The sequence below is a fragment of the Lolium perenne genome, chromosome 4, assembly GCF_019359855.2.
Source record: "Lolium perenne isolate Kyuss_39 chromosome 4, Kyuss_2.0, whole genome shotgun sequence".
Lineage (NCBI taxonomy): Eukaryota > Viridiplantae > Streptophyta > Magnoliopsida > Poales > Poaceae > Lolium > Lolium perenne.
The window spans coordinates 13630092-13656222 of NC_067247.2; the positions used below are offsets into that span (position 1 = coordinate 13630092).

At 41.8% G+C, this 26131-nt stretch overlaps 1 protein-coding gene and 2 long non-coding RNA genes across 3 annotated transcripts in view; 2 read left to right on the forward strand and 1 right to left on the reverse strand.

Moving 5' to 3' along the window:
• The first annotated feature begins 1247 nt into the window (after positions 1-1247).
• LOC139830808 (uncharacterized) lies at positions 1248-3041 on the forward strand. Its single transcript, XR_011744287.1, has 3 exons — positions 1248-1512; positions 1636-1757; positions 2745-3041. It is a non-coding gene; the product is annotated as an uncharacterized lncRNA (long non-coding RNA).
• Positions 3042-11090: 8049 nt separating this feature from the next.
• LOC127291808 (phosphoribosylglycinamide formyltransferase, chloroplastic) overlaps positions 11091-26131 on the reverse strand; it is a 63939-nt gene continuing 48898 nt past the window's right edge. The window contains exons 4-5 of the mRNA XM_051321136.2: positions 11585-11711; positions 11091-11376 (exon numbers count right to left, since the gene is read on the reverse strand). Coding sequence (XP_051177096.1) covers positions 11263-11376; positions 11585-11711 — 241 coding nt within the window. The 3' untranslated portion in view covers positions 11091-11262. The remainder of the gene's footprint in view (positions 11377-11584; positions 11712-26131) is intronic.
• On the forward strand, positions 19039-20163 carry LOC127291810 (uncharacterized). Its single transcript, XR_007844742.2, has 4 exons — positions 19039-19430; positions 19511-19582; positions 19800-19923; positions 20041-20163. It is a non-coding gene; the product is annotated as an uncharacterized lncRNA (long non-coding RNA).

Genomic DNA, 26131 nt, shown 5'->3' on the forward strand with positions numbered 1-26131 from the left:
TGCTTAGCATGCTGTGTTTAAGTTCTTTCCTCTAAGTTGTATTCAGAGAATACACTCTATGATGATGTGTGTATCGGTTGATACTAGTACCGCATACTTGTAAATTCGAGTTGTTTCTATCCTATAAGAGTCTGAATATTTTGTCATTTTTGAATCGAGTATTGAAAAAACTTTCATCTTTGACTAACTAGCTTGACATAGGCTTTCTCTACTTGTGTACTTTGACACTTTGACTAGTGTCATGTTTCTTGCCAAGAGTTTACTAGCGTCTGGTTTTGTTAGTGCTAGGTACCAACTAGTAGCAAGAGTTTACTTTTTACTATCTTGGTTTCACTTATATAATTGCAAAGAAAAAACAGACAAGTTGGTTAGATGATAAACTGTCTCTTAGCTGACCTTTTTTTATCCAACAAACACCATGTATATATCTCACCATGATAAAGCTATGGATCTGTGAATTGACTTTATTAGGATAGTATAGTAGTGATTAGGGGTGAACAAAATAATGAGTAAATATGTTCTTGGAGGCTCGTGGCTGTTGTGAAAACTAAATGAACATTGGTGTTCGTTTGCAAATTTGTTGTTGAGAGCTATGTGGCTCAGGATAGACGGGAATAATGAACATGTAGGAGGGAGGCTATGTGACCCCCTCAAATCGACAACTAGTTGTTGCGATAGGGGGACACTAGCACTCCTAGGGATAATGTCACAAGAGCGAGGGGGGGGGGGGGTGTTGTTGAATACTTTTAAGTATAAATTACTCATATATCGAGACAATAAAATTAATAAGTACCTTAAGGGGTAAAATCTCCACACAGCATGTTGAATCAGGACAGTTTTTCTACTTCTCGTAGCTGCATCAACAACAAGATCATGAGTAGACCGTTAAAAACTCGGCAGATTCAGTTTTTACCATGTGGTGGTTAATGTCGATATGTGTACATGATTTGCATTTTTGTTAGTATTTTAACTAGCTAGTCAAAGGCTTATCTTTCAACACCTGCATTTTGGCTATAACCAAGATTTTTCTTTTCAATATTCTTTGGGTACCCTGCTACTTGATGGGTCAATATTGACTTGTGCATATCCACATTTTCTTTGATAGCCAAATTTCATATTTCACTTGGAAACCATGTTCTTGTCTTCGAGTAGATGAATACAATAAATATTCAGTATTGTAAGAAATTTTTCATTAATGATACATCATGCTATCTCCGTGTGTGCTTGTTCCGTGTTAAGGGATTACAACACATATGGCATGGGGTTGTAAATATAAATGGGAATGTTGTGAGTTTACCTTGTTGCAGCAGCCAATGTTGAGTGTTTGCTTTTAGTATACTCATGTTCATCCATCTCTTTTGGTACATAAAGAGGACTGTTGCTTCCTCGGTGTATGCGAGATGCCTCCCGCTGCCTTCTCTGAAGAAGTTATGATAGTTGTTCGATAGACACTCCTGGAAATATGATGGTGATATCAACATGCTTATTGACTAGACACACAGACATGTGTTGGTCAGTTCCTTGCATACTGTGTATAATTGGGAACATTATATTATATAAGAGATGTATTTACTCATCTTTTATATGTGCTTTCTGCTTATGCTGATGCAGGTGCTGGAACTTGTATATTTTCAGGTTGTAGGCCTAGTTGACCCTCGACTTTGACTACTTCTACCCTTCCTGCCGCATGATGACGGCGAGTTCACCGTGCCACAACCATGGTAGTGGTGGCATTGTTCTACACCTCCAGGATTTAGGTGAGTGCCCCTCGTATCCCCTTCCTCTTCGAGCTCCCCCGTTTTCTACTAGGAGCTTTCCTTCTCCGAGGAACAGGTTGAACTTGTGAAATGTGTTGTGCGGGCAGGTAGAAGTTTTGTTTTGAATATAAATATATATATTGCGAAGGGCGGGCCTGGTGCAGGGGTAGAGCCTCACCGCTTGTGACCGAGAGGTCCCATGTTTGAGTCGCGGTCTCCTCATATTGCACTTTGTGAGGGTAAGGCTTGCCACTAACACCTTCCCCAGATCCCGCACAGTGCGGGAGCTCTCAGCATTGGGTACGTCCTTTATAAATATATATATTGCATGTTTTTGTGTGTCACTGTGAGCTCAAGAAGTGATTTGAAGGGGGTGATGATTAGCATGATGTGTTTAAGTTATTTCCTGGAATTTGTATTCAGAGAATACACTCTATGTTGACCTGTGTATCGATTGATACTAGTACTGCATACTTGTAAATTCTAAGTTGTTTCTATCCTATACAAATCTGAATATTTTATCATTTTTGAATCCAGTGTTGAAAAAACTTTCATCTTTGGCTAGATAGACATAAGCTTTACTGTACTTGTGTACTTTGACACTTTGACTAGTAGTGCGTTTTCATGCATACATGAACCTGGATGCTTCTCCTTTTCTTATGATTCCACCCACCAGTAAGTGCCAGCTTTATTTTCAGCTAGATGTACATACAACTCATCATTTAAATACTATAGTTGCAGGTAATGTTTATTTTCTCTTGATGAAGATGGTCTACCTTGTTTTGGTTTTCTGCAAGTTTTGCTTCTAGTTAATTAGGTTGTTTCTACCAAAATTTCAAGTCTGTAATGTTGACATGTTCTTTCTTGTAAGTTACGCAAATTCCTTGGAAGATATAAGATGCTACATGAGCCTATGGTTTGTTTCAGCACTATGCAGATCATATTTTCTACAATCCTCTCATCATCATTCACTTGTCAAACTTCCAGGAAAAATATATTGGAGCTGAGGTACATGTGTTATAGTTGTTTCCTTGGTTGCTCGGCTCAGCCAAGGCAACAAGGACCGAGTTCCAGGGCAGCGCCTTCCTCTTCGAGCCTCCCCGCTGCCTGCGAGTAACATGGGAACAACGGTGGAAGTTGGACACCAGGAGCAGTCCTAGTTGGTCCACACGAAGGACGATGCTGGCGTCACACAAAAAACAAGAATGTAGCAGCTCTTTGGGTTCCTGGCAGCAACCTCGATTTTTCTAGGGCCAAGTTCCTAGCCGATGTCAATGCTCATGACGTCAGGTAGCTGATAACAAAATCTTCTGCCACTGACTTCCATTTTTGTAGTCTTAATGGTTGAGGTTGGATGCTGGTAAAGGACCATTTGTTATCGCATTAAGTTTGTCGGTGGCTTCAGTGTGGTTTTAATAACTTTTTTATAATAGCCCAACTTGTAAATGTCAAGCAATAATCTCGTGTTTATATACTAGTGATTTCTATGGTCTATAACTTGTCTATTTGAGTTGGGAATTCGAAGCATGGAAATTAAAAGCCTCGGAAATCTTACATGGTTTTTCTAACTTACTATAGGGTCACTCAAATCAAGATACTACCTGAAGCATGTTTCTACTTGCTAGTTTCCTTACTCCACCTAATGCATGTATTTATGCATTATGCCTACTAGAATTCTTTGGAAAGAACATTGGAAGCTTGTACTGCTGAACACATAATATCCTCCTTTGCCTCATTCTGCATAGTGCGCATTTTGAGTTATAGTGCCAAGAACACGGTTTTCATGGACAACTTTTCCATCCATTTTCTGCCCAAAATGCATGTAGTTAGGTTGGTTTTGTTTGCGTTGACATGCCTCCAGATTGGTTGACTTCTATGTGTGGCTGGTACTTTGTCTGGCATGTCCACGGGGACTCATTTGTGAGCATCATAATGTTAGAAGTGGGGGTCCATGTTCACAAATGATGACTTTTAGAAGTGGGGTCGATGTTCACAAATGTTGCCTGCTAATAAGTTTATTTTTATTTTTATTTTTCATCCATTTTTGAAATGTGTAAATACAAGTTTGAATAAGAAGTGCTTGTAGTGCCCACTAAATATTCCCAGCCCTCGTCCTCCTGCTAAGCTTAGCATTAGCATGTAGCAGAAATAATTAGTCCAACAACACACTAGGTTGCTTACTTGTTTAACTAGTGTCAGGTTTTATGCTTTTAACTGGGGACACATGAATGGTGTATTGTGTTCCAGACTTGTTTGCTACTTAATGTTCTGGAGTTCGGTTCCTATAGAATGCATGGATTCCATAGGGTGCTCGACTAATTAGGACCTACATACTTTTTTCTGATGTGCTTATAAAGTTTGTTCCAAATATTGCATTGTCATATGTACCATGCTATCCAATTTTCTGTAAACTGTATTTTGGATTTGAAATTGTTGCAGAAGTTCTCTACTTTGAGAGGCTGCCTTTTTGTTATGTAATGAATGGAAAATGTGATGTGCTTTAAAGCCCCAAAAAGATTCCTACTAAGTAATCTTAGTTTTGGGATCCATCCATATTTACAATAGCTATTTGTCAAGATTCAACATTGCTAGCAATTGGATTGGATGCATGCATGACTAGTATTGTGCTCATTCACAATGGCAACTCAAAGAAAGTAACAAACAATTTGTGCATATTGGTCGACTATAGTATCTTTATTTTCGTTGGGTCTGAAGTTTGAGCATGTTTGTGCTGGTGTAAGTTTTTCCGGGGAATGAAAAGCTCAGGTGATAATAAGGTCTTTTTTACCTTTCTTGCAGCACATGTGCTTCTGAGGATCTTCTCTTTATGAGTTACTCTCTTTTTCCATCGAGTTATTTTTTGTTTTCTTTTTTCTGCCCTAATTGCCAACTAGCTTGGTTAGGTTTCTTCTTGTGGCCTGTAACTTGAGATTATGGATATTATGAGCTTAGAGATAGTTTGATCTTATGGTGATTTCTGGCTGAACTGTAAAAGCCTTATTTTCTTCCTCTGAAGTCAAGGTCTTCAAAAGCTGTTTCCTCTTTGTCTTGCCTATCTGCAACAATTCTCATGTTGGGTTACAACACTATAAATACTTTTCTTTTGACATACAAGTGGTAGTCATAGTGAACCCTTTCTTGTGTACTCCCGGGCTGTCATCTTTGTATGGCTTCCTGGGTTGTAGCATTTGGTGGTACCCCATGTTTTCATTTTGCATTTGGTGGTACCCCATGTTTTTTTGTTTCCCATCATATTGATATGACTAAGATTTTGGTTCCAGTTACTTATATATTATATGTGTATCCCTTGATGTATGTAGCTGCTGCTGATGGAGGACGGAGATGCTGGGTCGAGAGGAGGGCTAGGCGGTGTTGGCGCCTATGAGCACCCATGCCCTGGCCTAGCTGACGACACAAGGTCGGTGATGTTGTCTGTCTACATCGATCAACCTAGTTCTGCCAAAAGGGTTGGTATAAATCCTTCAGTTCTACGTCTTTAAGTGTATGTGTGATCTGTTGATTAGATCTTTGAATCACCTAGTTTCTATGCAAACATTCAGATTTGTTACTCCACAACTGCAACCACCTTATTTCGATGCAAACATCATTGTCTTTCAGGTCAGCGTCTCGAGTTGGTTCGCACAAGCACTCCACAGGCCATCATTATGTTCGTGTCAAGCAATATGTGGCAGTTTCCACTCACAAGACTCCTTGTGCACAACAAGATGTTTTACTTCTGCTAGGAACGCCCATGAAGGTGACTGGCTGTGTTCTTTGGCTTGAACTATACCCTCTTTTTTTCGTTGTGTATGAATTTTGAGCATGTGCCGGTGTAACATTTTCTGGGGGAATGAAAAGCTCAGGTTATAACATGGGTCTTTTTTTTTTACCTTTTCTTGCAATGCATGTGCTTCTTAGGATCTCTTCTTGAGTTCATTATTTTTCCTTGAGTTATGTTTTCTTTTCTTTTTTCTGCCAACCAGCTTCGTTAGATTTCTTCTTGGGGCATGCAACTTGAGATTATGGATATTATGAGCTTAAAGATAGTTTGAGCTTATGGTGATTGCTGGCTGAATTGTAAAAGCTTTATTTTGTTCCTCTGAAGTCAAGGTCTTCAAGAGTTGTTTCCTCTTTCTCTTGCCTATCTGCAACAGTTCTTGTGTTATTTTACAACACTACAGATACTTTTTATTTGACATACAAGTGGTAGTCGTAGTGAACGCTTTCTTATGTATTGCTGGGCAGTCATCTTTGTATGGATTCTTGGGTAGTAGCATTTGGTGCTACCCTATATATGTTTTTGTTTCCCATCATATTGGCATGAACTAGATTTTGGTTCCAGTTACTTATATATTATCTGTGTATCCATTGATGTATGTAGTTACTGCTGATGGAGGATGGAGATGAGGGCCAGGCGGCGTTGGCGCCGATGAGCACCCGTGCCCTGGCTTAGCTGACGACAGAAGGTTGGTGATGTTGTCTGTCTACATCAACCTGTTCTGCCAAAAGGAGAGGAATAAATCCTTCAGTTCTATGTCTTTCAAGTGTTGATCTATGTGTGATCTGCTGATTTGCTCTTTGAATCACCTAGTAGATCAATCAAAAATTCAGATTTGTTACTCCAAAATTGCAACCACCTTATTTCATTGCAAAATCATTGTCTTTTGGATCCACGTCTCGAGTTAGTCTGCATAAGCACTCCACATGCCATCATTATGTTCGTGTCAAGCAATATGTAGCAGTTTCCACTCACAAGACTCCATGTGCACAACAAAGATGCTCTACTTCTTCTAGGAGCGCCTATGAAGGTGACTGGCTATGTTCTTTGACTTGAACTATACCCTCTATTTATGAGTTTAAATTATACATAAGCCACTGCTTGTTTTGATTGGGAGATAGTAGGTACTAGCTAATCATCTGAAGGTTTTTTTTGATTAGAAATCTTACAATCGTAAATTGTTTTTAATATTCAACCTATTTGGTCTTATAGCATTGTTTTCTGTGTTTTGCAGTCCCAATGGTGTCGTGGCATGGTCGTTCATCTACATTCCTAATAACCAGGCAGCATAGGTGAAGGTTAAGAGGCAGAGTTGTGTGTATTAAGTGATGATTAAGAAACCATTGTTTATATGATTGATTCGATGGTTAAGAATGCATTACTTGTATGATTGATTCTAACTTGTAGATGGGATATCCTTTGGTAGATGTGATATCCTCTGTGTATGTGCAGTATACTTCTCAATGGAGAATTATGTCGTGAGATAGACTATTCTCCGTATACTAGTGATTTGTGTTGAATTTTTTGAAAACTAGTCGACCAGTTAGGTCATTTATGATCACTAGAACTGCTGGACATGATACGTTTGATGATATCCTTCACTAGATGAATTTCAAAATTTCAGGGTAACGGCATGTTTCGAATATTCAATTGTTCATCTGATGAGGCTTCCTGCCTTAGACATGGAAGTTGAGCTATTTGTTGTTAAGATGCAGATAGATCAACTTGTTTGGATAGAATTACCTTGTAACACTGTATTTACTGCTTTATGGTTGGTATAGCTGCTGCAGGCTACATGCATAGTTCTAAATTACTGTATATATTCATCCTGGTACTAGCAGTACTGCATGGTTTAATGCAACATGTAATAGATTTTTGCTAATCATTATTCATTTTGGCAGATGATGGCTGCACTGGGATGTTAGGTTTGTTCATGATTACCTCCTTTGATAAATACTCAGTGAGTCACGAATTTCTTTTAGACTTTTACAGTCGAAATGGCTGATTTGCTATTCCTGCCATACTGAATAGTTGAATTAGTTCTACATGTATTGTTATCTTAGGATGCGCATGCAGATTTTTGGATGCATGCTTACTTGATGCACGAGAAGAAGACTGAAACTGGATATCTTTGCGGATGGTTTTTTTGCTTGTAGTGGCAGCGCTCTCTTTGCCTGTGCTGTAGGCAACCTATTGGAGCAGGGGCGATTGCCTCGTTTGCCCTTGTATTAGGCAACATAGCCAAGAACAGTGTTAGTTTGGTTGCTGCAGCTATACAGTAGAACACTTGATCTTTGTGATGAGGAAGAGCAACTTATAGCACATCAATTACAAAAAATTCATGCCGCTTTCATTTGAAAATTGAATCCGTATATGATTTGTTATTGCTCATGCGTCATGCGTAATTATTTTGCCATGCTAAATCATAACTAGCACATATTTGGTAATAGATAGAGACAGACAAGTATTGCAATCTGAATTCATTTTTTCTTTGTATTCGACTGGCATGCATGCTTGGGAACACTCAAGATTGTTGTCTATCACTAAGCAAGCGTGCATGCAGGACGACTGAGACACGCAGCTGGAGGTGGAGGGTCCTCTACAGCTCGGGCGAGTCCTAGTATCCTTTATGTGCTTCTTTACAAGTTGCTGGAAAATAATTTGATACCTCGGTGTCGTTTGTCCATGACAAACATCATCAAGTGTTCTATTTTCTAGCTTTGCTTGAGTATTTTCTTCAGCCAAATGAATTCATGATTGGTAGGCTAAACATATTTGTGGCACTGTATATTGAACTCTTGCTCTTGAATAATATATATTTGCTTCAGGATTATGCGTCCAGTCCGGCCTTGCACGACTCCTCTTCATGGGATTGCATTTGCAGGACGATGTAGAAGAGGAGCTGGAGCAGGCCAGGAGGCCCTCTATGACCCAGGCGGTGAGCTTCTCCTCATTGTTTCTTGTACGGTTTTTGTTGTTGTGATATAGGATGCCCATGGAGGTTGCTGGAAAAAATATATGATACGTGCTGGGAGTTTGTCCATTGCAACCAACATCAAGTGTTCTTTTCCTGGCTTTACTTGAGTATATTATCAATTAAATGTGTGATTGGTATGCTAAACAAGTATGCAACATTGTATATTAAACTTACATGTGCTATTGAACTATATTTGCCTCAGGATGGATGAGGCGTCCAAGCCGACTTTGCACAACTCTGCCTAGGATGTCGCCTCGCTGCCATATACGTGTGCGCCGGTCCATCAGCGGTAGCTCTGCTGAAGTGTTTATTTAATAGTATTGTTCAAGTTCTTGTAAGATTAAGTTGTCGTATTGTGGCAGCAGCGGTAGTGTTGTGCTGTATGTGTTTGTAAGATTAAGAAATGGCAGCTTTGGCATGCCAATAGCGTTGTTGTTGTATCACTACAGTTTAGTTTCATCTCTGAATGTATTGAGATAAACTTGTACTAATGGAAGAAAAGAGAGATCCAAATCTTTGTATTGATACAAGTCTTCCATTCCACGGCATTACAAATTCTAAGCAGTATCAGATACTACTGCATGTCCATACGTTGCTTGTTCTTTAAGCTGCACATTTAGAGAAAAGATGAAGGTCCCCTTTACATGTTAAAAATATTAGGGATTAATTTTTAGCTATTGCTTTGTAAGAAGTGAGCCAAGGAGTTACATTTGTGTCCATAATTGATCGATCTAGTACTAGGTAGGAAACAAGATGCAGAACCATGCCATGGAGTTATATACAGAGTCCATCCGTGTGTGCTACCATGCATGGGTATCCCGAGGAAGATATATCGGTTCATCTCAATTTTCATCTATCTACTCCTATAGTAACTGTAGGAAAAAATGGTGTTGGATATTAGGATGGCATGGTTGTCAAGAAAAAATGGTGTTGGGTATTAACAGGATCAGAGGGATCAAAATTGCTAATTTCGATAAGGCCAAACTAGAGCTTTGTGCAATATATGCACCGCAAGTAATTGGCCTGGATCATTCAATATGACGTTATGAACATGAGTGTCCCAAAAAACTTTCGTTTCATGTTGATATCTCTAAAGGAAGTTGCATTCTTGCTGGATGGTAGAACCACGACAAATAACACTGGAGAAAGGTTGTCATCCCATGTTCTCTGTAGTAGACTTCATTCTTGTCGTCGAGGTCTTGTTTGTGGAAGATGTATGCTTATATATAATTACATGCTCCTTTCATATGGCCTTTCATATGCGCCGAAAGTATAAGTTCAGGTTGTACCTTTCCGTTGTATGAGAGGAGCATCCCAAGAGGGCAAGTAAAATTAGTGTGAGAAACTAAAGATACACAGAAACCGAGGCGTTCACAATCAATCAACCAAGTTGTACTACCGGTGCGTGCATGCAGTCACATAATTAATAACCTATTTGGTTTCCCTAGACAGACCACTCTTGCTCCATGCCAGCAAAGCAACCACGGCGTGTATCAGAGTCGAAAATCTTGGACCCCTTCCCGCTCAGAATTTTCCCACAGAATTCACACATGGTTAGATATCTCTATAAGTACTAGCCCATCAGCACACACCGCGTGTGGATTGCGCGTGTGACTATGACTTAGACTTTGACTTTTACTTGTCGAGGAGAGGTGAGGAGTCATGCTACGAGCGAGCGCCATGGCCGACCACCGGAGCCGGGGGATGGCCATGTCCGGCAGTGATGCGGATGTGCTTGGGGAAGGTGAGGATGGCGTTGCGGAGATCCAGCAGGTAATCATTCGAGAGGTTCTCTCTCCTTTTTTGCCTTGGTTCCATGAATTTGTTCGGTCCTCTTCTTGGATGGATGAATAAAGGGTAGTTGGTCTCTTAATTTCCGGGCACACGCAATCGGCAATTCGTTCGGGGGCTTCCTAGTTTTCATTTGCGGCAGCAGCTACCATGCATGAGTGGATTGGCAAATCAAAGCTAGGTGCGATTGGGAGAACGAGTGCCCATGAGAGGAACCTGATGCAGACGAATGCTCCGTCGATTCTTCCATTGTAAAAACTCTCCTTGAGTTTAAATACACGCTGGTGTTCCTGTCGCTCAAAATCAGCCCCTCAAGTTGTGTGTTAGATGTTTACTACTCCAAACTGTACATGCTGTTACAGTCTGCTCATTCTGAAATATTAGGCATCGACAACCACAATCTGCGACTGAAAAGAAACACAGCTTGCATGGACGATTAGCCAACCACCCATCTTCCTCAGGATTGAAAACAAATTGAGATGGCAAAAGAAGAAAACCGTTGTAGTTGTCCAAGAATCATCTAACAACCTTAACTCAAAACTTAAATGGAGCAACTAAAATAAAAATGGAGGAAGACATGGCAGAACCTTGCTGACTCTCTAGGAATGGCTACCATTTGCACCACCCCCTCTTCTATCCCTCTCGCATAAACTAGAATGTCAAAGTGGCAAGAAAAACAAAGTTGCAATGAAAGATAGCACCGGAACTGACAGAAGATACTTAGATATGTCGTATGCAAAGGTTAGTAAGTGGAATACCCCTCTAAATACTTTGTCCGAGGCACAGATTATCATCAAAGCCAAACCACACAATGAGCAGAACAAAGTGCAGGGAACATATTATGTTTATCAGACATTCATTTCACTCAGTCAGACAAGCCGTATGAATTCACTCCATGCCCTGGGGAAAAATGGCACTTCACACGGGGCTACAAACTTCATTAGTGTTCAGGAGAACTATCACATATACTCATTGGGGTTTGCCTGACTTGTGATAAGCGGGACACCATCTTCCCGCCACACGATTCGGTCCTCACACAAGGCAGCAACTGCTTCAACATAAACTTGGTGCTCCTGGAATGTTGGATTAATAAATCAACAGAAAAAAAAATAAAGCCAGTGGTAGATTGGCAGTTAAGAAATACTTCCTCTGTTCCAAATTAATTGACACAGATTTGTCTACATACACATGTATCTAGACACAAACCGAGGGAGTGTTAAATAAGCATAATAATGTAGTGTGCAGCTACAGGGGGGAACCTCAGCAGCACATAAGACCCACCTCATGAAGAACCCTTGCAGCCAATTGTTCTGGTGTATCATTGGCTAAAACAGGCACAACTCTTTGGGCTAAAGTTCTTCCAGTGTCGAACTGCTCATCCACAAAGTGCACAGTTGGTCCTGAGTATCTGCATGGTTGGAAAATATCATCAAATAAAACAGGTAATCTCAAAATGGAAGATAACTCTGCTTATAGTGTAGCAACCAATGCTTTCATCAAACAAATCAACTTGACAAGGACAGCACGGTGCCAGTCGCTACAATTAGCACCTCTACTTAATAAGAGTAATCCACCGCCTCCCATCGCCCCAAAACCTAGATTCCTCCCGATTCCTCTCCACCCGAGAGCACAACCAGCTCACTGCCGCCACCCTAAATGCTTCTGCTTCCATGCGGCCCGAACCTCACCCCAGCTGAAGAGCAGGCGCAGCAGAGATGCGAGCATGGAGAGGCAGGGCATGTTCCCGCCGCGGAGGATGCGCGCGAGCACAACAAGCACCTCGGGCAGAGCCATCACCAATGAAACCGTGAAGCATTAGGCGGATGGTGGCAACATGCCAAATCCTCCAGCGACTCGATGCCAATGATGACCGTCATGGCCACGCGGGAGCCGGACACCAATGAAACCGTGAAGCATTAGGCGGATGGTGGCAACTGCCAAATCCTCCAGTGAGGACCGTCTTGTGAAGGAGGTTGGCACAAGTTTGAAGCCGGGCATTCTCGTAACTAGTCTTTGGGTATTGGTATCTATGGTCTGTATCTCTTGCTCGCTCAATTAGACCTGCGACAAGATCATCTCAAGCCAGCTTACCACGGTGCTGGTTACCCTTCACACGTCGCCTAGGGCTGACGTCACTTTTTAGATTCTCAAAATTCCAAATGAAAATACGAAAGCAGGAAAATTTTAGTTTTTGCTATAAATTATGGATTATATATTTTTAAATTTTTCAAAAAAATAAAATTAATAATTGCATCCAGCATAAAGATTATTAATACTTTTACCCAATTTTTAGATTTTCAAATTTTTAGGTTTTAGGTTTGGCAAAAAAAATATTTAAAAAATTTAAAATAATTAAAAATAATAAAAATTCTTTAATACTCCCATGAACTTCTCGAAGGGGAACATATTGTGTAGAAATACAGGACCGAGATTGGAAATCTCATCGACTAGGTGAACCAGGAGGTGCGTCATAATATTGAAGAAGGATGGCGGGAACACCAACTCGAAACTGACAAGACATTGGATCACATCGTTCTGTAACCGTGGTAGAACTTCTGGATTGATTACCTTCTGAGAGATTGCATTGAGGAATGCACATAGCTTCACAATGGCTACTCGAACATTTTCCGGCAGGAGCCCCCTCAAAGCAATCGGAAGCAATTGCGTCATAATCACGTGGCAGTCGTGAGACTTCAGGTTTTGGAACTTTTTCTCCGCCATGTTTATTATTTCCTTTATATTGGACGAGAATCCTGACGGGACCTTCATACTGCTCAGGCATTCAAAAAAGATGACCTTCTCTTCTTTGGTCAGAGCGTAGCTGGCACGACCTTGAAACCGTTCCGGATGCCGGTCATCAGGGTCTTTCAAACTTTGCTGGTCCTGCCGTGCTTCCTTTGTATCATTTGACTTCCCATACACGCCCAAGAAGCTTAGGATGTTCACGCAAATATTCTTCGTAACGTGCATCACGTCGATTGCAGAGCGGACTTCTAGGACTTTCCAATATTCTAGCTCCCAGAATATAGATTTCTTCTTCCACATGGCTGCGTGCCCGTCAGCTCCCTTCGGAACTGATTGTCCGCCAGGACCCTTTCCAAAGATGACTTTCAAATCCTTGACCATATCAAATACCTCAGCACCAGTGTGTTCCGCAGGCTTCGGCCGGTGATCTGCCTTGCCGTTGTAATGCTTGCCTTTCTTTCTTACTGGATGACCTTTCGGAAGAAATCGACGATGCCCAAGGTACACGTTCTTCTTACAATTTGGCAAATGTACACTTTCAGTCTCATGTAAGCAGTGCGTGCATGCATTGTATCCCTTATTTGACAGTCCCGAAAGGTTACTAAGAGCAGGCCAATCGTTGATGGTTACGAAAAGCAACGCTCGTAGGTCAAATTCCTCTTCTTTGTGCTCATCCCACACACGGACACCAGGTCTGCCCCACAGCTGTAAAAGTTCATCAACTAATGGCCTTAGGTACACATCGATGTCGTTGCCGGGTTGCTTCGGACCTTGGATGAGCACTGGCATCATAATGAACTTCCGCTTCATGCACAACCAAGGAGGAAGGTTGTAGATGCATAGAGTCACGGGCCAGGTACTATGGCTGGAGCTCTGCTCGCCAAAAGGATTCATGCCATCCGTACTTAGACCAAATCTTATGTTCCTTGCGTCAGCTGCAAAATCTTTGAACTCTCTGTCGATCTTTCTCCATTGCGTTCCATCTGCGGGGTGTCTCAACTCCCCATCCGACTTACGGTCCTCTTTGTGCCATCGCAACAACTTGGCATGCTCTTTGTTCCTGAACAGACGTTTCAACCGTGGTATTATAGGAGCATACCACATCACCTTGGCGGGAACCCTCTTCCTGGGTTTCTGGCCCTCAACATCGTCACCAGGGTCATCGCCTCTGATCTTATAATGCAATGCAGTGCATACCGGGCATTCATTCAAATTCTCGTATTCACCGCGGTAGAGGATGCAGTCGTTGATGCATGCATGTATCTTCAGAACCTCTAAACCTAGAGGGCAGACAACCTTCTTTGCTTCGTACGTACTGGCGGGCAACTCGTTATTCTTTGGAAACATATTCTTCAATATTTTCAGCAAGTTTTCAAATGCCGAGTCAGCTACACCTGCCTGTGCCTTCCATTTCAGCAAATCCAGTGTGCAGCCCAGCTTTTTCAGACCATCATCGCATCCGGGGTACAGCGCCTTCCTGTGATCCTCTAACATGCGATCCAAATTCTCCCTCTCTTTTTCAGTTTCGCAGCGTCTCCGTGCATCAGCAATGGTCTGACCAAGATAGAAATAAGCAGCAAGGAACCATGGATATCTAGAACCCTATTTACCACATAGTGCTTCTCCAAAGTCCTACTTACCTAATTTCAGGTGAAGAAGAAAATCCTTGTATCCCACGGTATGATTGCTGCACCCCCATGGAGCTCTCACAGGCGTTTGGATTTTCGGCCGTTCGATCGAGCTGACGTGGCGCGATCTCGACCGGCCGTTCCATCCAGGGCGCGAGGCCCTCCCGCAGACCCACGTTTTATCCATGGGTCGCTGAAGCCCGCCTGGCCCGGAACCTAGCTCCAAGCCAAATCCCCTCGCTTCCTCCCCCAATCGCGCCCCGTCCCGTCGCCGCCGCCGCTGCCCCCGTATTCCCCCCAATCGCGCCTCGTTTCATCGCCGCCGCTGACAGAGAAGACCAAGACCACACGCCTGCTCCGCCGCCCCTCTCCACCTATTCTCGCCGCCGCTCGCTCCTCCGGCCGCCCTCGGCCGTCATCGTCGCCAGATATTCCTACAGGTTCCCGTCGAGCTCCGCTTGGAGAAGGATTTGGCGGTGCCACGGTGGACGGATTGATGGCGAATTGCGACGGGTGCGGATTCATGGCGACCTTACAGCGACGGGAGCCGCTTCCGGCAGATGGAGAGGTGGAGCTCCACCGGCAATGGCATGTTCAGATCGTTAGCAGAAGGTTCGTCTCTCTCTCTCTCTCACTCATAGTATCCCGTTTACCCTGCATCAGTTTGGTAAAAAAAAGACTATGGTGGTCAGCCTCGTGTAGATCTATGTGTGGATTTCCTGAATTGGTTTTGGTGTTCATCTGCTTAGTGTAGATCTATGGTGACCGACAGGGAGGAGAGGGACGGGAAGGGGAAGAAGCCCCGCATCCTCAATGATGACAAAAATGGATGACGAAAATGGGGAGGATGCAAAGATTGGTTTCTTCTTCATCCAAGAGCTGCAGGTTTCTCTCTCTCTCTGGATCCCCTTCTTCCTGATGAACTAACTAATTCTGGTTGTCTTGGTGCATCACAGTTTGCTGATTTTCTTAATGCATTGCAAGTTTGCTACCAAATTTCTGAAAAGAACTAATCCCTTTTTGAATTACGTAGAGGTATTACCTGAAACTAGGGTATTCAGAGAATACCTAATATATTTGTGGACCATTACTTGTTCTGGTGATATAAGGTAAAGTTATTTTTCTGTAACCCTTTCAGAGTAGCTTTTATGCTCTTCTAAATATATGTGGACATCTAAAGAATCTGTGTTTTATATATTTGTTAGTTGCAATCGTGCATCATTGTATTTCATTACCATAGTAATCAGTTTGTTCTTTAATTTTTGCTACATAAGTATATGTTATATATATGACCTAGCGCTCGAAGATTATAAATTCAGAATCTTTCAAGTTTGCCAGAAAAATAGTCTACTTTCATGTCTCCAAGGAGACTGGGTCTAATCTGCTGTTACCCAAGCTTCCCAAGAAGGTTTCATAGAGGTGAGGTATTTGAACCTGAGATCTCATTACATGCTTTTATACAGTCCACAGCCAGTAGCAATGCCAGTTTTGTGTTTGCATTTTTTTCTATTCCCATAGAGTTATAATTTAGTAGTGCGTCTGCCTTATGTCCATTCAGTGTTGATGATCATAGTATGAAGAAAATGACAATTCTTTTGGTATGGATTAGTTAAATTAAACTCATATGAATTTATTTCAAAAGATGTCTGGAAGCATTTTTAGTAGCTGCTAGGTGCCTCGAAAGATAAACTCATATGAATTTATTTCCATTCAGACGAGAAAATGAGGCATACTCTGTTTATCTTCATATATGTAGGAAAAAAACATGATTACTTCATTGCATAATGTGCGAACAAATCTGTTACCATGTTATGCATGAAATTATTTGTAACTCATAGTTCAGATGTGATAGTACCAGGAGCACTTCCGTCAGTAATCACAAATGGTTTAGTTGTACTATTTATATGTTAAAAATCCTGTTCTATATCTTGCTTGCTCACTCTTTGGCCAGGCTCCTTTATTCCCTTGATAGATAGATGCATGACTCTGCATAGAACTCATTACAGACCACTACTGTATCTTCCATAGTTACTGCAGCCCATATACAAGGTCCTGGATTTGTTGTCCATTATTTGACTATCTTGACAGAGCATTAGATTTGTAGACAGGGAATCAAAATAAACATAATTGTTGGTTTTTCTCTTGTTATTTTGTGGTGTTGAAAATTTTGGCCCCTCTATTCAGGTGGGTATCGAAACATGCCAAAACAGGCTGTATGATCTTCATATGCCAAAACAGGCTGTATGATCTTCATATTACTTATTATCGCCATTTCTTCCTGTTGTTTTACAAAGATTTTTCTTTCCATATGGTGTTTCTCATCTCAAAATGGATTCAAACCAGATCACTTTTTATATATAGGTAAACCGCTTTGTCTTCATTCTGTCTTTGTTTCTTTGAGGTGTCAAAATCTTATCAAATGCATACTGTGTGGTGCTAAATTAAAAATATAAGCTATCACAACAGTATACAATATTTAGCATGTTTTTACATTACTTATACAATATTACAGGGTGCTTTTAGCTTCCTTTTGTATGTAAATGGTGCCTTTGGTATTTTCAAAAGTGTTTCAGAACCGGCCTGTTTATAAGATAATATAAGTAAGCAAAGGATACAACAGATATAGTAAGCAGGAAAGCAAATAGAATTATTCAGATGGAGAAATATAGTAGTAGGTACCAGGACACTTAATGGTGCAGTTTTTATGTTTGATCACATGGAGAATATATCTAAATTGATATATTTTCGCTCAGTAGAAAAATGGAATTATTTTGTGATAGATCCGAGCTACATATATATAGTCTTAGGTAGTGATGATCTATATGTTATTTGTTCCATTGCAGGTGTTAGAAAAGAAAGTTCAAGTTTTAAGTGTCTGAATTTTGTAGCAGAGACTTTATGAGGCTAGAAGGTACGGTATGCATTTATCTTGCCCATTTATTTTTGCTTTCTTTGTGTTCCTGCGATGGCTCATGAGCTGAGAATAAGATATTGAGTGAGCCCATTGTTATGTTTGATTCGGATGGTTTACATCCTTAGTTGAGGCATTACTGCAGATCTATCTCCAGAACCCTGTGACTCAAATATAAGCTGCAAGCCAGAAAGAATATGCTTTATTGTATCTCCCTTCCTTGATATTTTTTCTTCTTTACCTATGATATTTCTTTCGCAGAACCTGCTTTTGTTCCTTTCTCTGGGTGGTGGTTGGGATCATTATCTAGCCCCTCCTGTTTCTAATTGATGTTACATTTCAGCTCCTCTAGGATTATAGCCAGCAATGTACATAATAGATGAAGATAAAAAATTGTTTATGCTTCAAATGTTTTAGTGGACATATAACCAGGTATTTTATTCCTTGGCATTATAGCTAATTAGTTATATACTTCCTATTCTGTACCTAGATTGCACATATAATTGATCTACTGGTTGCCTCTTTTGTTTACCTAAATATAGCATCGAAAACGCGTCCAATAAGTATATCAAGCGTCCTTTTTCTGTTTATTTTTCTTTCTTTTACAGTATGAAATAAAGAGAGGAACCAATATGTTGTGAGATCTTCAGCATAATTTTACACATCGGACATTTGATCAAAGACCAATTACTTGACTTGAGACATCTATGCTTGACAATACTCTTATACAATTTTATCTATGGTGGTGATATGACGAGTGTCTTCTTTTTCGTTGGCGGTCAATTTTATCAAATACTCTTATACAATTTTACTTTTTAGTAGTTTTGGACACTCAAAAGTCTGGTGAAAAAAGGCCTTGGTAGTGCTGATTTGTAGGTTTGCTTCGCTACGCCGAAGGTGCAGTTCCCTCAGGGCTCAAGCTGAGTTTACCCTTCTGGCTAATACGGCAACATGTCATTTTGTTCGATGTCTATTCTTGCTTGCTGGTGGTGATATGACGAGTGTCTTCTTTTTCGTTGGCGGTCAATTTTATCAAATACTCTTATACAATTTTATTTTTTAGTAGTTTTGGGCACTCGAAAGTCTGGTTGCCTAACCACGTGCTATTCATTTTGGTGTTTGGCCCTCCCAAGGAGGTAACATATACATGTTGCTCATACTGGATTTTCTTTTATAACTTGGTCTATGTAACCTATTTTAGAGTATATAAAGCCTGGGCCACGAGTCCTTCCGTTTAAAAGGGATATAAATAGTTCTAAAAAAAGGGATATAAACCATCCAGCCAAACGTCATTCCACAAGGAACAATCACCTAGATTTTCTGTGCATGTTGTAACTCCTTTGTAAATAATAAACATGGCTAATTAATTGACGCGGTTAGCTGAGTTCCTGTTAGGATGTTGTAGTATCCAAATATGTTCAAGTTCGTTCAAAAAAATCTGGCTAGGTGAGTGCAAGTTTGTTTGGCTTCAGAGTCACAGAGTAATGCAGAATGTGTCCTTGCGTAATTTTCATACGTTATGAGACATCTGCGTTGTTTCCTTACGGGTGGAGCCTCAGCCTCATTTCGTCCAAACCAAGTTATAAAATACTCCAGCAATAATGCCCTTTAGTTGTCACTTACAAAAGATGAAAAGAGCTCAGTTCAGCAACCTATTTTTGTAACTGATTCATACTGCTGACTGAACTTAATAAAGCTTACAAATGAATAGAAGGATAGATCACAGCAGACGAAATTCTATAAAGTGGCTAAGTTGCAACTTATGTATAAAAGCAAAATTGCTATGTTTTCCTGAATTTTCTTAGTCGGATTTCCGTTGCAGTGAGCAAGAAAAGAACGTCTGGTAAATCTCCTTTCCATTTCGTTTTTATTTCCATTAATACTTGAGTTGGCATTTCTGATAGTTTTGGTTGCTGTTGGCAGCAACGAGGCGGATCATATTGAGTGGTGTAAGATCGATGATTGTATGAGAAATCCTCTGGCTGGCTTCTGAAGGTACGATGCATCATTCTGATTAGTTTATCTGACAGTGAAGTATGTGTGTGTGTGTGGTTCTTGTGATCTTGCATGATTTGAATGTTCAGTGAGCGTGTGAAGTGAGCACCAGATCTTATGATGTTTGATAATAATGGTCTTTTGTTCCTGATATATCAATTGGTGAAGTTGTAGGAATATATACTAATGTAGATGTTTATTGCTTTGTTATTTTCAGAAACTGATGTCATGTTCACATGTTAGAACATGGATAGGTACTTCTGGATTGTCCCTAAATCCTGGGCAGAGGCATACCAAAGAATTTCTTCTGATTGGTTATCATTTCTACACTCACCTGCATGGTTCACATTTTCTCCTAAATACATTTTCTTTGATAAAGATACATTTTCTTTGATAAAGATGCATGTCGCATGATGCTATTGAGTTCTGAATTGTGCATGGGTTGTTTTTTCATGCAGGTTAAAATTCAGGTTTAGCTGGTTGAGCCTCCAAAATATGCAGTCGCGGGGGAGAAGCTGACCTTTGCTGGGTACTCGGGCTGAGCGTCGGAAGATGATGAGGAAGCAATCCTAAACAAAAAACCATATTAGCAATGTCGTGTTACAAACAGAGTCTAAGTTTGCTTGCCACTATGAACACCGGAACTCACTCTGTTAGGCTCTTTGACCGTGCAATGGTGCTTCTTTGGAAACTCCATATTAGCAATGTCACTGGCATCTTATCTGATTGCTGCAATAGGCCTTTCTTTTTATAGAGTGCCATGTTGTTTCTAGGAAAAATCTGAACATACTCTTTACAGTATATAAAGAAAATGCATGTTGCATGGTCAAAGTTAAGTGACCCTGGTGAATTTTTTTTATTTCGTGTACATGACATGCTTGCTGAAATTATAAATTTTTTCCTCAGGTCAGTGAGAGTCTATACATTTTAAACAGACCAGTTCACAATTCTTTTCCATCATTTTACAAAATAATCATACGAACTATAAATTTGTGCGAATTCTACGGGGTCGTGCGCCAAGGCGCACATCTAAATCTAGTGTATATAAGAACTGGGTCCCGTGGCTTAATGAAGCGATCTGAATGGTGCAGCTCTTTGTGCCTCGGATTGATGACGTGGCTGTTCTGCGGCCGTGCGATGCTATTCGGCAGGACGGTGTCGATCCATCCTCGTCTGGCTCAGCACACTCCGACACGTAAGTAATGGCACGCAGAGTCCCGAGACCGCCGCCCTCTCCACTCACCAAAGAATCTTCCCTCTTCACTCCCCAAATCACGCCGAGCTCTCTTTCCCTCTCTCTCGCCGCCGCTTGCCTCCGGAGACACAGATCAGCCTCACAGCTCTCCGCCCCGGCCACCCCAGCCACGCCGCTCCCGTTCGAAATACCCTACACACGCCGCCCTCCGGCGACCTCAGTCGTGTCCCACACGCGAACACCCTACCGGCTCTCGTCATCGACTAACCGGCCTCGCGAAGCTGCTGCTGCTGCTCCTCCTCCTCCCCGACCTTCTACGCCGCATGGCTGGACTGGACCCCCTCGTCGGCGCTCCGGTCCAGCGACAAGGAGGCCGACCTGCTTCTGGCCTCCAACGTCAACGACGACGACAGGCTGCTGCTGCTCTCAACGACGACGACGGGCCGCCGCCGAGTAGGCCGGCGGGGACGATGGGGCGTTCGTCCCCGACCACCCCGCGCGACATGCACCGCCTCCCTGTCTCGCCCCTGCTCCAGCGGCGCAGGCGGGCGGCCGGCAACCATGGCGCATCCGTACAGTGACGGCAACAACTAGAGCCAGTTCTGGCCAAGGCTGAAGAAGGAGGTCCTCCTCCACTGATCCGGTCCGTCCGCCTCGAACTCCCTCTCGATGGTAACCCCGAGATGTGATCCCCACTGCGAATTCAGACCTAAAAAGGGAAGATTTTTAGCTGCGCTGTGTATGTTTGCTTCGACAACAAAGGCGTGTGTGTGTCTGAAAAGTGAAAACACCGAATCGGTTCGTAAAAACTTCAGGCCTGTCACTATTTATATAGGCACGCGTAGGTTCAGTTGTTAGCTTGAAACGACTAGGATTGTTTTGCATCAAACTGCTTTGAACCTCGCCTACCTGTGATGATGCGGTGATTCACATGTAACATTGGGATGCATGTGGTCAATTGAAAGACGAGGCATAGTATGGACTTGGACTATGCAGGGGTACTGCTTTTTGTTTTCAAGCTAACAGTTAATGACTAGGATTGTTTTGCAAAGCCTTTGCTTGGCTATGACTCAAAGATTTTGAGCTGCGCTGTGTATGTTTGCTTCGACAGCGGGCGTGTCTGAAAACACTTGGACTGAATTGGCATCAAACACTGATTCAGTTAGTGAATCAGTGTGGCGTACTTGGTTCAGGTGATCAGGTCAGGCGTGTATATGGTAGTTGTTGGTGTGAAAAGAACCCATGGCATGAAACACGGTGATACCTTAGACATGAATAATTATTGAGTTTCCAAGTTGACGTTACATGCTGATTCAGTTAGTGAGTCTTTGGTGTCATGTTTCTTGCCAAGAGTTTACTGGTGAGCTAGGTAGCAACTAGTAGCATGGCAGTGTTTATGGTGCCTGTTCATAGTACTAATCATCTCTTCGCTGACTTTTTCTTATCTAACAAACACCCTTTAATCCTTTATATTATCTCACCATGATAAAGCTATGGATTTGTTAATTGACTTTATTACGATAGTATATTAGTGATTAGGGATGAACTAAATATTGAATAAATATGTTCTTGGAGGCTCGTAGCTATTGTGAAAGCTAAATGGGAGAAAGTATCTTCTTCGAATTTGTAGCTCCAGTAATCTTGAACACTGGTGTTTGTGGGGAGGAGATATGTGGCGTAGGATATTCGGGCATAATGAACAGGTTGGGGGAGGCTATGTGACCCTCGCATCGACAACTAGTTGTTGCGATAGGGAGTGGGGGACTAGCACTCCTAGGAATAAGGTCACAAGGGCTGAGGGTGTTGTTGAATATTTTTAAGTACAAATTACATATATACTAAGAAAATAAAATTAATAAGTACCTTTATGGGCAAAAATCTCCACACGGCGTGTTGATTCAGTATTGTTTTTCTACTTCTGGTAGCTGTGTCAACAACAAGACCATGAGTAGACTGTTAAAAACTCGGCAAATTCAGTTTTTATCACGTGGTGGTTAATGCCGATATGTGTGCATGACCTGGATTGTTGTTAGTAGTTTAACTAGGGAGTGTGCTACATGCTAATGTATTCAATTTTTGAGTCATTAACCAAGCAAAGGCTTTGCTTTCAACAGCTGCATTTTGGCTACAACCAGGATTTTTCTTTTCAATGTTCTTTTGGTACCCTGCTACTTGACCTGATTAAAAAGATTGTTGTCCTGTTTAACTAGGATACAAATTAACTAATGTAAGTACCAATAGCCTTTTCTTGTATATGTAGTTATATGCTTGATTACAAATATACAATATAGTTTATAGAATTACTTCATAGTTTCATATATAAATACTAAATGAAAGAAAATTAATAAGAAAGAAAAGAACTCAAATATATAAGCTATTTTAATACTCCTTTTGCGCATGAATGAATCATGGAGTTTGACAAGATCCAAAAGTTCAGTGGTCTTGAAAATATGACCTTCCTTTTCTATAGCAACCCTAAACTCTTCATTTTTGGTTCACTGATTCTTCTATAATTATTATGAGTTTTTTCTGAGCAATAGAAGAAAAATAATTAATCATGGATGATCCTTTTATCCTTAAATACATTGTGTTCCTATTGAAGAACATCAGAACTCAAATTCAGCCCAAGCTTATTATGCCATATCAGCAACCTTATTGACTAGTTGCATTGACATGTGCTGGTCGTCGATTGGATCATGTTTCTTTACCCCTAATTATTCTGCTAGTAGGTTCAATTGTTAGCTTGAAACGACTAGGATTGTTTTGCATCAAACTGCATTGAACGCCTACTGTGATGATGAGGTGATTCACAGTAACACCGGGATGCACATGGTCAATTGAAAGACGAGGCATAATATGGACTTGGACTATGCAGGGTACTGCCTTTTTGTTTTCTTTCGTCACTGCTACATATGGTACTTGTTGGTGTGCAAAGAAACCACGGCCTCAGTGCGACCTTAGACAAGAATTATAACATAGACAACTTTTCTTACAATCACCATTTTCTTCAGCGAGTCACATTTTGCTACTGGGCTGTGCAACGGAATTTCACAGTTTTGAGTCTCAGGTTTAGCATAGTATGGTCTAATGTTTTGGTTGTTGTAGCCTGCTTCACACGTTGAGTTTCCAGTTGCTGTTACATGCTGATGAGTCTCTCGTGTAATGTTAGCTATGGAATATGGTAGGAACAGAATCATAGCACACTTGATCCTTGCAAACCATTGTATGTCTAATTGGGCACATTGTACTATATAATAGATGTATTTACTGATTTTTTTGTGCTTTCTGCTTATGCTTATGCAGGTGCTGAAAACTTGTATATTTTCAGGTTGTAGGTCTAGTTGGCCCTCAACTATGACTACTTCTGCCTTTCCTGCCGCGTGATGGTGGTGAGCTCACCGTGCCACAACCATGGGAGCAGTGGCATTCTTCTACAGGAGTGCATGGTAGCTAGTTTAACCATGTCCATTTTTTTTAATGACGATGGCGCTAAATAAGAAAAGAAGCGCTGTTGTCGCTTTGTTTTGACTCACCAGATAATACTTTGACTTGTAAATTTTCAGCAATCCTCTCATCATCTTTGACCTGTTGATTTTTCAGGCAACAACATCGGATCTCTCCTACATGGCCAATGCAACAGAGGCGACAACGACCAAGTTCTTGGATGGTGCCCCTCGTCTCTCCTTCCTCTTCGAGCTTCCCCGATTTGTTCCAGAAGCTTGCCTTCTCCCAGGCACAAGTAGAACTCATGGCGTGTTGTTGTGCTGGCAGGTAGACCTTCTTTTCTTTTGACTATAAATATCTATTACATGCTCTTGTGTGTCACTGTGAGTTCAAGAAATGATTCGAAGGGGGCGCACAATTTTTTTTTCGAGAAAACACAATGACATTGCGTTTCTTTTCATTGGATAGAAGAAGAGTACAAGCCTCCTAAGAGGGTTAGTGCAGAATTAAAGATATAGGGATTAGTGTACGTCCCAGGTGGTTGGGATGATGTCTCTAAGACCGGCTGCTCCGGCTTTCGCCCAAAGTGCCGCCTCACTCCTAATCCTATCTAGAGTTACAGAGACCGAGGGCCGCTCGTTGTCGAAGGTGCAGGCGTTCCTCTGTTTCCAGATCATCCATGCTGTTAGAAGCGTGGCGGAGGCCAGACCTTTGCGCATGGGTTTTGGCGTGGCAAGCTTGGCCGTGAGCCACCATTCGTTGAGCGTTGGCTCTCCATCAGGTGGCCGGCATATCAGCCGTAGCCAGGATAGTGTCTCATGCCACACTTGCCTTGAGAAAGGGCATGTGAGGAGTAAGTGATGCATTGTCTCCGGCTCTTGATCACACAGGGTGCACCGAGGGCTGTGTTGGAGGCCTCGGCGTTGCAAACGGTCGGCCGTCCAGCATCTATTCTTGTTGGCCAGCCATAGGAAGAATTTGACCCGTGGGGGCGCCCAGCTTTCCCAAATTAGTTTCCAAGCATTGCAAGTGGTCGATCCCTGAAAGGAGGCGAGGTAGCAGGAGCGCGCCGAATATGCGCCGCTAGGGCTCCACTTCCAGAGCAGCTGATCGGGCGTGTCTGTTAGGGTAATTAGTTGCAGTTGGCGCCAGATTTGGAGGTATTGCCCAATCTCGTGCACGCCGAGGACCCCGTGAATGTCGCGTGCCCATTTGTTGTCTAGCATGGCATCTGCAACCGTTCTTGTCTTCCTCCGCCTCTTGGGAATGCAGGCATGCAGCTGCGGGGCGAGCTCGCTGATGGAGCGGCCATTGAGTCATCTGTCATCCCAGAATTTAGCCGTACGCCCATCGCCTAGGACCATGCGTGTGGATGCGAAGAACAGGGCGAACAATTAGGATGAGCGTGCTTAGCAAGCGGTGTTTAAGTTCTTTCCGAGTATACACTCTATGATGGCGTATGTACCGATTGATACTAGCTAGTACTGCATCCTTGTAAATTCTGAGGTGTAGCTGTCCTACATGAGTCTGAATATTTTGTTATTTTTTAATCAAGTATTGAAAAAATTTCATCTTTGACTAGCTTGACATAGGCTTTCTCTACTTGTGTACTTTGACACTTCGACTAGTAATGCATTTTCATGCCACATGAACCTGGACGCTTCTCCTTTTCTTATGATTCCACCCACTACATAGTGCCAGCTCTAATTCAGATAGCCAGCCCCACTAGTAGTCAATTTTATTTTCTTTGGATTAAAAAGGTCAACCTTGTTTTTTTTTTGTAAGTTTTGCTTGTAGTTAATGAGGTTGGTGTTGTTATCAAAATTTCAATTCTGTATTGTTGACATGTTCCTTTTTTGTAAGCTACATAAATTCCTTGGGAGATATTAGATCCTACATGAGCCTAAAGT